The sequence below is a fragment of the Verticillium dahliae genome, genomic scaffold (assembly GCF_000150675.1).
Source record: "Verticillium dahliae VdLs.17 supercont1.2 genomic scaffold, whole genome shotgun sequence".
In the NCBI taxonomy this organism is placed as follows: Eukaryota; Fungi; Ascomycota; class Sordariomycetes; order Glomerellales; family Plectosphaerellaceae; genus Verticillium; species Verticillium dahliae.
Window position 1 is genome coordinate 381,329 of NW_009276916.1, and position 10,253 is coordinate 391,581.

Genomic DNA, 10,253 nt, shown 5'->3' on the forward strand with positions numbered 1-10,253 from the left:
GATTACAGCCCACCCAACGCCAAATGGTGGAGAGAGTTTTTTACTGATCCCATCCCATCCGGGCTGCCCCGCCGTCACGTCTCGCCCTCAAGATTCACTCCTTTCCATCCCCCCTCTACTCCCCCCGCCCATCCCGAGCCTTCCTGCTGGCAACCCGCCTCTCAGGGCAAATGGACCTGGGAAACCAGGCGTTCGGCCTTGATGTGAGAGTCTTCAGGGCTCACTTCATCGTCCAAGGATCAAGCCCCATCCCATCGCACCGCACCGCCAACAATGCACGATACCAGTAACGCTCGACAACCACCCGCCTACCTACGGTACCTGACTGATGGAAATCGGAGTGCCAACTCAACTCACCAACGTGACCTGCGTCTTCTGCTTCCCCGCCCGCAACCCGCTTGACATCGCCTCACCATTTTCAACGTCTGTCTGCCTGCCTGTTTGTACCCAATGTGTACATAATCATCATCAGTCCGCATCAGTGCTGCGACAACACTACGGCTGCCTGTCGACGTGCTCTTTACCTGTCGAGGACACTTTGCAGACGATGCAGATTGTTTTTATTCTGTCGAGGTCGCCAATGCGACCTGTGGGCTCACGTCCAAAGGGTCACCCGCGGGATGCATTGCTCGAACAATACGTAGGTTACCCCTAAGTGACTTGGCCTGGGTCGCCATTCAGTGATGTGGTACGAGCTAGCAGCTGGGACTGACGAGGGGAGTCTTGGGACTTGGGGAGGGGGACGGTGGAGGGGACCGGCAGCTGGCACGCTCCCGCCTCAGGCATCAGCATATTCTCTCCCCCGCCCGCTCTCCCAGCCAGGCCCCAGGATGAAAAGCCCCGATCTCTCGCTGTCCAGGCTGGCCACGCTGTTCCTGTCGCTGACGGGTACTCCAATAACAGCGTTCTTGTGACACTCGACAAATGCCACGGCAGCGTCCCATTGGGTAGCGGAAGGTCGTGCTGCAGCTCTTCTGATAAGTCAAATCCCAGTGCTCGGAGCCCCGGGCCAGTGAAGAGTTCAGGCAGCCGGGCAGGAAAAGAATCCAGAAGCGAGTTGAGGACCTGGACGCTGTGGAGTCCCAGTCCTCGGGGCCTTCCAGCGAGGTGTACCTCTCGGCGGCCACAACAGAGGGCATTCCGCTGGGTCTTGGCGGCTGATGTGCTCTCACGGCGCAATAATCACCGACTACCATGAACAGACGGCCCTGCTCTTTCTTGTTCACTTACATATAGGCTCGGTATCTACCACGCGACAGGTATCCCGCATCACCAGACATGTGCGAAATACACAGACTGGCGCACGCATTTTCCACAATGACTATGACCATATGCTCAGACGCGCCATGCGGGGGACGGTAACATTGTCGGTTCTGCACATGTGTCCCGCAGTGTCGCAAGCAGTTCCGTCGCACGTGAAGTAGGACATGAACAAGGCACACAAGCCACTCACTCGTTGGCCGCTGATCGCTGCGGATTACTTACGACACGAAACTCAGCGAGTGCCTTGCCCAGCAGGCCTACGCTGGACTACGCTGGACTGGGACATTGTCACTTGTGCTGGCTGGCCACAAGCGACTTCAAGTGCACCAGGTCCCAGGAAGGCACCGCCGAGTAGCGGAGCAAATGGACAGTGATGGGGTCTGCTGAAGCTCCAGCATAAACGAAGCTTTCGTACTGAAACGTCTTTGGTCACCAACCGCCCACCCACCTTTTCGATCGTCCACCACTGATTGCCGCCTGCAACGTTCTTGTGTTCCGAGACACCAGCTTGTCCCGCAGCTCCCAAGCTTCGAGTCTCCTCGTCATCCAAAGCGATAAAGAATATCGAGAATGGCGATTCTCGCACGATGCAGGAATTGATCGAATCATGCAAATCTCTCCATTCCCAAGGCTACCGAGGCTTTCGCGCATGCACAGCATCCTGGTCTTGCCTGGCTTGCCTGGCTTCACGACGTTGCAGGTGGCTACTTGGGCATGGGCAGCTCGTCGATACGCGCCCGCAGCGATGTGCTTATCGCCTCTATCCAAGCGTGTCGATCGGCATTCGAAGCCCTCCTTGCCCTCGCGGCGTTCCCCCCCACCTACCCCTACCCCCTCCTTGGACTTGGATGAGCTTGTCACAGACCCTGGTCCAAGAGGCGGTGCAGACCATGGAAAGCTGAAGGTACGAGCGATTTGTGTGGCACTCTCGGCCAGTCGCCATGTACCGAGCTTGGCCCCCTCTTCGACCCCTGCTCGGCATCCACCACCCCTCATCCCTCCTTCGACCCTCCACCGACCCCTCCAAACCCTTCCAAACCCTCCAACGATGAGTGTGCGAGTGGCGGGGTTGCAGGCAAGCTTCCTGCTCTTCCTGGGCGCCAGTCGAAGGGTATGATGCCATAGGCCCAGGACCAGCGTCTCGACGCTGGCCATCAGCTCGTACGGCATGCTGCTGTTTCCCGTTCGGTTCACCACGCAACGCACCCACCATCAGCTTGCTTCTGTTTGGCATCTGATACCAGGATCCAGACCTGTTAGCCCCAAGCCCTGAAGCCAAACGCCGAAGCCCCTCCTTCCCTTCTTCCTCTGTCCTTTCCTTGGTTATATTCCACCCCGCTCCTCCGTTTCTGCCTTTCCCACCTTCTTGTCAACATCTTTCACGGGCCTCTCAGTTTCCATTTTGATACCTTGGCCCCCCATCTCCGTCACCAACACCAATATCGTTACGAATACAATTACAGTCGGACAGTCGGACGAAGAATCAAGCAGGATACAACGCCGTCATGATCACATCCTCGTCTTCCTTCCTATGGGTTGGGCTGATCGTCCTGGTCTGCCTCGCCCAGCCGACCTTGGCCTTTGGCGCTGGTAACATTGCCAGCTTGTCCAAAGTCGAAGGCGTCAACTGTGCGTTTCTTCCTTCTGCTCCCATCCTGTTCTGGGGCCCGGTCGAGTACTCAATCCGGGCTAATCAATGTTGAACAGGGCGCCACGGTGACATTGAAGATGCTCTCCTCAACATTGCTATGGCCCGCGCTCTGAAGGGCAAGAACTTCAGCAAGCTGATGGTCTCGCGCGTCTACTTTGGCAACTGGCTGCGAGACTACTCGCAGGCCGTCGACGTCGGCACTGTCAAGTCCGTCTCTGCTGAGGCCATCCGTCTCGTTCTCTGCGTGCTGGGTTTCCTCACCTTTGGCTATGGCTCGAAGGAGTTCCAGGTGACGGCTGACAGGCTCGGCTGCTACCGCCCTGAGGAGCACATCGATAACCCCAAGAACTATGCCGATAACGAGGATGCTAGACGATATGACCGTCGACTTCGTGGTCCCGTTGATGAGGGCGTCGAGCTGGCCGTCGACCCCGAGACTGGCATGAAGAACTACATTGCGAATGAGAAGGCTGGCATTATGACTTCTGCCAAGCTTCTTCGCGACCTTCTGGGCAACTGCATTGAGCTCGGTCGCAAATACGGCCGCAACCAGCGGGAGGAGGATCTCTTTGAGGCTCTGCGTCTTTTGGGAACCGGTCTTCACTGCCTCGAAGACTTTTTCGCCCACAGCAACTACATCGAGCTTGCCCTGATTGAGAAGGGCGAGCGCGACATCTTCGCCCACGTTGGTCGCGATACCGGTATCAGACTTCAGGGTGCTCGCGATCAAGTCTTTCCTCTCGTCACCGGCACCTTCGGTGGTGTCGACTTTCTTCACTCTGTCACGGGCGAAGGTATGAGGCAACCTCGGCGCGATGGGTTCCATGATCACAAGCTGACAGCTTCTAGTTACGGACAAGCTGAAGCAGAACGAGCTCCAGGAGCTCGAGAACACTCTGCAGGAGAACAAGAACAACGATACTAGCATGCTCCGCAACCTCCTTGACATGATTCCTGACGGCATCTTTGGAGGAAAGCACCAGAGCGACCGGGTTGACGAGATCCAACAGAACTGCAACTCGTCTCAGATGCAGAACATGGAGGTATCGCCCCGCGACCCCGAGGAGTTCACTCGCTACGTCCAGGACATTTTCAAGCAGATCATGCCTCTGCTTGAGTTCCACGATGACATCATGCAGAACATTTCGGAAAAGTTTGAGAAGATCCCCGTTCTTCCCAAGATTCTCGAGCAGCTGGAGGAGCAGATGACCAAGTTCGTGTACACGAACCTTGCGCCGTTCATTCTGCCTGTCATTCATCAGATCCAGAACGAGATGAAGACTGGGTCGCAGGAGATTGTGGAGAGCAGCGAGCGTGAGCAGCACATTGTCTTCAACGACAACCGGTCTTCCGACCCCACTCACTCCATGCTCTCCAAGGACCACTTCACCAACGTAAGCACACAGCCTCTTGCCGACCGCAGCACAAAACCATAGTATGGTTGACTAATGTCTACAGCTTCTGAACGAGCCCGCTGGTCGCACCGCCTCTGAAATGATTGGTTGGGTTGTTCCCCAGATCATGTCTGCCATTGATGACGAGAACATCGATGTCAACCAGACCCTGACCCGCATCATTTATGGTGTTTTCCACCACCCCGCTCAGCGTGACCAGGGCAACGACGGCATCAGCGAGGGCAGAAAGGTCATATTTGGCTCCATTGAGAAGTGGTGGGAGAGCCTTGGCCGCCAGGGCCAAGACGATTACCGCCGCAAGCTGAGCCGTGATGGCGTGAAGAACAATGAGAACCACAAGCCCGGTGTTCACGACACCGGTCACGGCCACGGTTGCAACGGCAAGCTCCAGATGCACAAGCAATTCGGCGGCAAGCCCGAAACGTGGGAAGACAAGGTTGCCGACAAGGCGGCCGGCGCCATCATCACGGGTGCTACCGGTGCCATTTCTGGCATCATTGAGCAGACGACTGGCGTCAAGGTACCCTCGTACAAGCAGCCTGAGCGGAAGGAGGAGAAGCAGAGCTCTGGCGCAGGAGGTTTGCTCGGCGCCGCTTCGTCTATCTTCGGAGAGGTCTTTGGCAACGACGAGAAGGAGAAGACTTCTTCTAGCCATAAGAACAACGATGGCTCGTACACCCAGACCCAGACCGAGTACGGCCATTCTGGCAACAAGTATGCTCAGGCGCAAAAGACGGAGACCCAGTATCCTGACGGTGGTCGCCGTACCGAGTACAAGAAGTACGAGCAGGAAGAACAGTCTGGCGGGCGCACAAGCGGCCACGGCTACGAGGAGAAGACTGAGACGCGGCCATCGCAGAGCGGCGGTTACGAGCAGCGCACCGAGCGCCACGAGTACCAGGGCAGTTCTTCGGGCTACGGTGGTCGTCAGGAGGAGAGCAGTTATGGAGGCCGCCAAGAGCAGAGCAGCTACGGCGGACGCCAGGAAAGCTCTGGGTATGGAGGTCGCCAGGAGCAGAGCAGCTACGGCGGACGTCAGGAGAGCTCTGGTTATGGTGGTCGCCAGGAGCAGAGCAGCTATGGTGGTCGTGAGGAGAGCTCTGGCTACGGTGGCCGTCAGCAGGAGAGCAGCTACGGCGGTCGTGAGGAGAGCTCTGGCTACGGTGGTCGTCAGCAAGAGAGCAGCTACGGCAGCCGCCAGGAGAGCAGCTATGGTAGCCGTCAAGAGAGCAGCCACGGCGGGCGTGAGGAGCAGAGCAGCTACGGTGGCCGTCAGCAGAGTTCTGGATATGGTGGCCGTGAAGAGCAGAGCAGCTACGGAGGTCGCCAGGAGAGCAGCTACGGTGGTCGTCAGGAGAGCTCTGGATACGGTGGGCGTGAGGAGCACAGCAGCTACGGTGGTCGTCAGGAGAGCTCTGGATACGGTGGTCGTGAGGAGCAGAGCAGCTACGGCGGTGGCGGTGGTTACGGAGGACGCCAAGAAGAGAGCTATGGCGGCCGTCAGGAAGAGAGCTATGGTGGTGGGCACGGGCGCAACCGCAGCGGCGAACGTAACCGCAGCCGGGAGCGCAACCGCAGCCAGGAACGCAACCGAAGCCGTAACCACAGCCAGGAGCGCCGCTGGTAGGGGGTGGCAGCCGTGGCGGCAGGCGTTGAGGATGACGGTGGTGAAATGAGGAACGCGGGATGATGATGAGATGTTCAATAATGACGAAAAGAAGTAGAAATATCATGGTTTGATCTATTGTCACATGCTTTGGAGCTTGCTCGGCTCGTGGTAACTAACGGACGGCAAGGTCGAGCTTGGACCTGAATGTTCGGCCCTAGCGGCCGGTAGCACGCCGCGGTCCCGGAGGTATGTCGGGCGGACATCAGCATGGCCACGATCTAGTGAGGCATCGTCGCGTTCAAAGAGGAAGGCAGAAACCGATCGCCCATGGTACAGGTGAAGCTTAGAACACCACATCGCCGGCCCCGGACCCACGGTATCACACTATCCCCCGCGCATGCCTCGGCCGTCCAGAGAGTCTCGCAGCGCCCCTCCTCCCGCCCGTCTGGGCTCACCACTTAATTTCGAACCGCCAGTCTGCCGATCACTGTCCCGATGCAGCCACAATGGCGGCTCCCCTCTCCCCTCGCGCGTCACGGCACCCGCCGGACAGATTGCGGGGGGCGAGCAGGGGCGTTGACAAGGACCCGTGGCCACGTACCTGGCCATGAATCGATGGCTCGGAGCCTGCTCCGTGTTTGTTTCCCTCTTGGGCTGGTCATGTCTCGGCCTGGAGGTTCGTGAGAGTTGGTTCCTGTGCAGTGCTCGTCACGAGCTCTCTACCTGAGAGCCAGCCCGCGCTGGTGTCGCTCGGGATGGCGGCTTGGGCGGGAGGTGTGCTGGCGTGGGTTCATCGCGGTTGAGGATTGGGCCGAGAGCAAGTTAATTTAGAGGGAACCGGGATTCTCGTCTTGTCGAACCAGACTTCATCAGTGCATCAGGACATTGTGAAGGTGGTATAAAAGGGGGACATCCTGCGATGATGGCAAACACTGTTGACACGCAGACACCTCGACCTAGCTTTGTAGTTCAAGATAACTCCTCGCATACCGCTTTCATTCCCATTACGACAAGTCTTGACCACCTCGCCACAATGCACGCCAACCTCCTGACCCATCTCCTCCCCCTCGCCCTCCACCTGACGCCTACAGCAGCCCAGGCCTCCGGCAGCGGCAGCACAACCCGCTACTGGGACTGCTGCAAGCCCTCGTGCGCCTGGCCCGGCAAGGCGGCCCTCTCGAGCGGGCCGGTCACGACCTGCGACATCAACGACCGGCCGCTCGGCGACGCCAACGCGCGCTCGGGCTGCGAGGCCGGCGGCACGTCCTACATGTGCAGCGGGCAGTCGCCGTGGGCCGTGTCGGCGGACCTCGCGTACGGGTGGGCGGCCGTGCGCGTGGCGGGCGGCGACGAGGCGTCGTGGTGCTGCGCGTGCTACGAGCTCACGTTCACGAGCGGGCCGGTGGCTGGGAAGAAGATGGTTGTGCAGGCGACGAACACGGGGGCCGACCTCGGCTCGAACCACTTTGACCTTGCGGTGAGTTTCTTGTTGGGGGGGCGTTTTGTACTCTGCGGCCGAGTGTTCGGAGCGGAGCCCGTCCCGGAGGGTGGGGACCCAAATCGGAGGACGTTGGCTGCGTTCCGGAGCGACGTCAACATTCGGCATACCGGGCATCGCTTTCCGTGTCCCTCCTCAACCCCTCGTTCAAACCCCCCTGGATCACGGCAGGAATCGGGAGTGCAAGTCACAGCGCTGACCAGAGACAACAGATCCCTGGCGGCGGAGTCGGCATATACAACGCCTGTACGGCGCAGTACAACGCGCCGCCCAACGGCTGGGGCGACCAGTACGGCGGCATCCGCAGCCGCGCCGAGTGCGACGCCTTCCCGGAGGCGCTCAAGAGTGGGTGCTACTGGCGCTTCGACTGGTTGCTCAACGCGGACAACCCCCAAGTGAACTTCCGGCAGGTCTCGTGCCCTGCGGCCCTCACGTCTCGCAGCGGGTGTGAGAGGCAGGACAATGCCATGTTCAAATGATGGTGGGACCTGGAATGAGGCTTCGACAGTGGTGAAGGCGTTGCCAGCCAGCAACACTTAGGGCAATCTACGCACCATCAAGTTTTCAGTACATCTAGACCAGACGGAACGGTCCTCTGTCTTGTACTGCCTGGTTGCCGGAATCAGACGTCTTGGCGACTAGTCGCCCTTGAGGGCTAGGAATCGAGCACGATGGCCGGCTTGCGAGGGTGGTCAGATATGTCAACAGGCCTCATGTCCTCGAGCAACCGATTTGGTGCCATTCAAGGATAACAACTATATAGCCTTGAATCTGACCAGTACCATGAAGCCCGCGCATAAGGCTGCGTAATGTCCATCTGGGCCGCGTTGACAAGTCATCATCACGAGCCTCATAAATCTTACGAGCCTCATAAATCAATAGTTTTGAACTTGATCTTTCATAGATGTTTTCACTTTCGAAGAACTGCTCAAGCATTAGTCGTCTAAAGAACGTAGCCAGAGGCTGCCCCAGGAATGCTACTCATGATGTAAAAATCCGTATACGCTGCAGCGCTTGGCTCACAGTATTAGGTGGCCGGGGAAAGGTGTATCACGATCCGGTAAAGTCAATTTTGACGTCGATATAAGCAAAAAACATGGCCACGAGCCACACCACGTGCACCATCCAGGGGCAACCCAAAGTAGCTGTAGCTGAACGTCTCTAACGAAAGACGGGCAAGGTGCAGTCCGAGGGCGCAACGCCATTCATGGCGCGACCTCTGCCAGGTCGTGTTTTATCCCCACGCTACAATACACCGCAACGCAAGCCCAATGAGATCCGCTGCGGAGGACGGCCAAGACCAGCGGACCGTAATGGAGCCGTTACCACTTCAATGGAAGCTCTGCTAGCCAGGCATCGACATGACTGAAAGAATGGGCTGGGCCCTGCCTCAGCCTTCCTTGGCCCTCGAAGTCTGGAGCGTCTCGGTGTCGGCGTCGTTGTCGAGCTCGAAGGTGGACCCGCTCATCGGGACCCAGAGAGCGCAAACAGCTGAACCATTGGCTAGCTCGTAGGTCGTCGACCGCCCGGTATGGCATGACGTAGAGAGGTCGAGCCATCTTTGGATTGGGCGCAAGGGAGCCAGGCAAAAGAGGGGTTCCCAACTTGGTGAACAACAGTGCACAAAAGCCGGACAAGTGCGCCGCGGTGGTTGTCCAGTCGGTCGGGCCTCGTCGTCCAGCGATGTCAGGAAATCCAGGGCCGTGTCTTGTGCCTCCTACCGGCCTGTTCTTCTGGCTGCCCTCCAGGCTCCCCCGACGGCAGCAAAGTGTCACCGAGAAGTGTGACTTGGCGCTAGGACTGCAGTGTAGGTACGTGCTTACCAGAAGGATCAAGCGCCATGGGTCGACGTTGCTTGCTTTTGTGCCGTTATCCGACAGGGCCGCACTACGGATATAACGGCTCTGTCGGAAGCTAACCGTGCAGCAGCAGCGATTGGGCCGCGTTGGCAGGCCTTCGCAGGCCCAGCAGCAGATCGTGTCGTCCCTCGTCCCTCGTCACACGCCAGGCGTCAGGGCTGTGGTACTGACTGGTACATGTAAGTATGCCTGCGAATGGCGGCGGCAGACAACGAGGCGGCGCTCAGATCCGGGCCTGTAAGGCGGTGGAGCCACAGACAAGCTTTTGCGCCCTCGACTTGGCAGCCAATGCCAGCGACATGGCCCAGTCGACCTTTCGACTTTGTGCAAGCGAATCATCGGTGACTGTTGGGTCGCTGAGGGTCTGCGAAGCTGCATCAATCTGACGAGGGGATGTGCAGGCTGCCTGTCGGCAGGCAAGCCAGGGGTGTGTGATGGACGCTGCAAACGCTGTGATTGTACGTATTCATCATGGGTGTGTGAGCCGAGTCAGACGTAGATTCTGCACCACGGTGATGTCTTTCCTGCCGTTAGACATTGAGGGAGCAAGTTGCAGACGCAGCATGCATCGCGCAGGCTTTCGTTCCCTTATCAAGTCGACCAAGGCAGCATGCAAGTTTGGGGATATTGGAGGGAAAGCTTCGTAAGGTAGAGAGGAGACAAGACGAGCAGGGCAGAGGGCCGCGAACCTTGTGGCACCTCAGGTACCTCCTCAGGCGGGTACTGGTAGGTAGATTTGTCCGATGTATCTCCCAAGTCTCGAGACACGCGTCGCATGGCGCATTCGAGACATGGGGGGAACATGGCCTGGCTTCGATCCCATTCGCGCTCGAGGGGGCCACTAGTGGGCGAGGGGGGTGTGGTCGCAGGTGGCAGCACCAAGTGAGGCCCCCTTCCGCCTAGCCGCCTGGCCTAAAAAGCCCTTCCTTGCCTTTCCAGTCAAGTCAGTACCAGGCCC

At 58.6% G+C, this 10,253-nt stretch overlaps 4 protein-coding genes across 4 annotated transcripts; 2 read left to right on the plus strand and 2 right to left on the minus strand.

Moving 5' to 3' along the window:
• Positions 1 to 651: 651 nt before the first annotated feature.
• On the minus strand, positions 652 to 2,433 carry VDAG_00929 (uncharacterized protein; the record flags this gene model as incomplete). The annotated part of the gene is made up of 4 exons (XM_009649815.1): positions 652 to 1,113; positions 1,231 to 1,245; positions 1,486 to 1,525; positions 1,712 to 2,433. 4 exons carry the CDS (start codon positions 2,431 to 2,433, stop codon positions 652 to 654), a joined length of 1,239 nt encoding a protein of 412 aa, XP_009648110.1.
• Positions 2,434 to 2,768: 335 nt separating this feature from the next.
• Positions 2,769 to 5,993, plus strand: VDAG_00930 (NIMA-interacting protein TinC; the record flags this gene model as incomplete). The annotated part of the gene is made up of 4 exons (XM_009649816.1): positions 2,769 to 2,892; positions 2,971 to 3,708; positions 3,764 to 4,308; positions 4,373 to 5,993. 4 exons carry the CDS (start codon positions 2,769 to 2,771, stop codon positions 5,954 to 5,956), a joined length of 2,991 nt encoding a protein of 996 aa, XP_009648111.1. The 3' UTR covers positions 5,957 to 5,993.
• Positions 5,994 to 6,971: 978 nt separating this feature from the next.
• VDAG_00931 (endoglucanase-5) lies at positions 6,972 to 7,835 on the plus strand (the record flags this gene model as incomplete). Its single annotated transcript, XM_009649817.1, has 1 exon — positions 6,972 to 7,835. One exon carries the CDS (start codon positions 6,972 to 6,974, stop codon positions 7,833 to 7,835), a length of 864 nt encoding a protein of 287 aa, XP_009648112.1.
• Positions 7,836 to 8,826: 991 nt separating this feature from the next.
• Positions 8,827 to 9,833, minus strand: VDAG_00932 (uncharacterized protein; the record flags this gene model as incomplete). Its single annotated transcript, XM_009649818.1, has 4 exons — positions 8,827 to 8,927; positions 9,356 to 9,461; positions 9,555 to 9,659; positions 9,804 to 9,833. The coding sequence occupies 4 exons, from the start codon at positions 9,831 to 9,833 to the stop codon at positions 8,827 to 8,829; spliced, it is 342 nt and encodes a 113-aa protein (XP_009648113.1).
• Between the last annotated feature and the right edge of the window lie 420 nt (positions 9,834 to 10,253).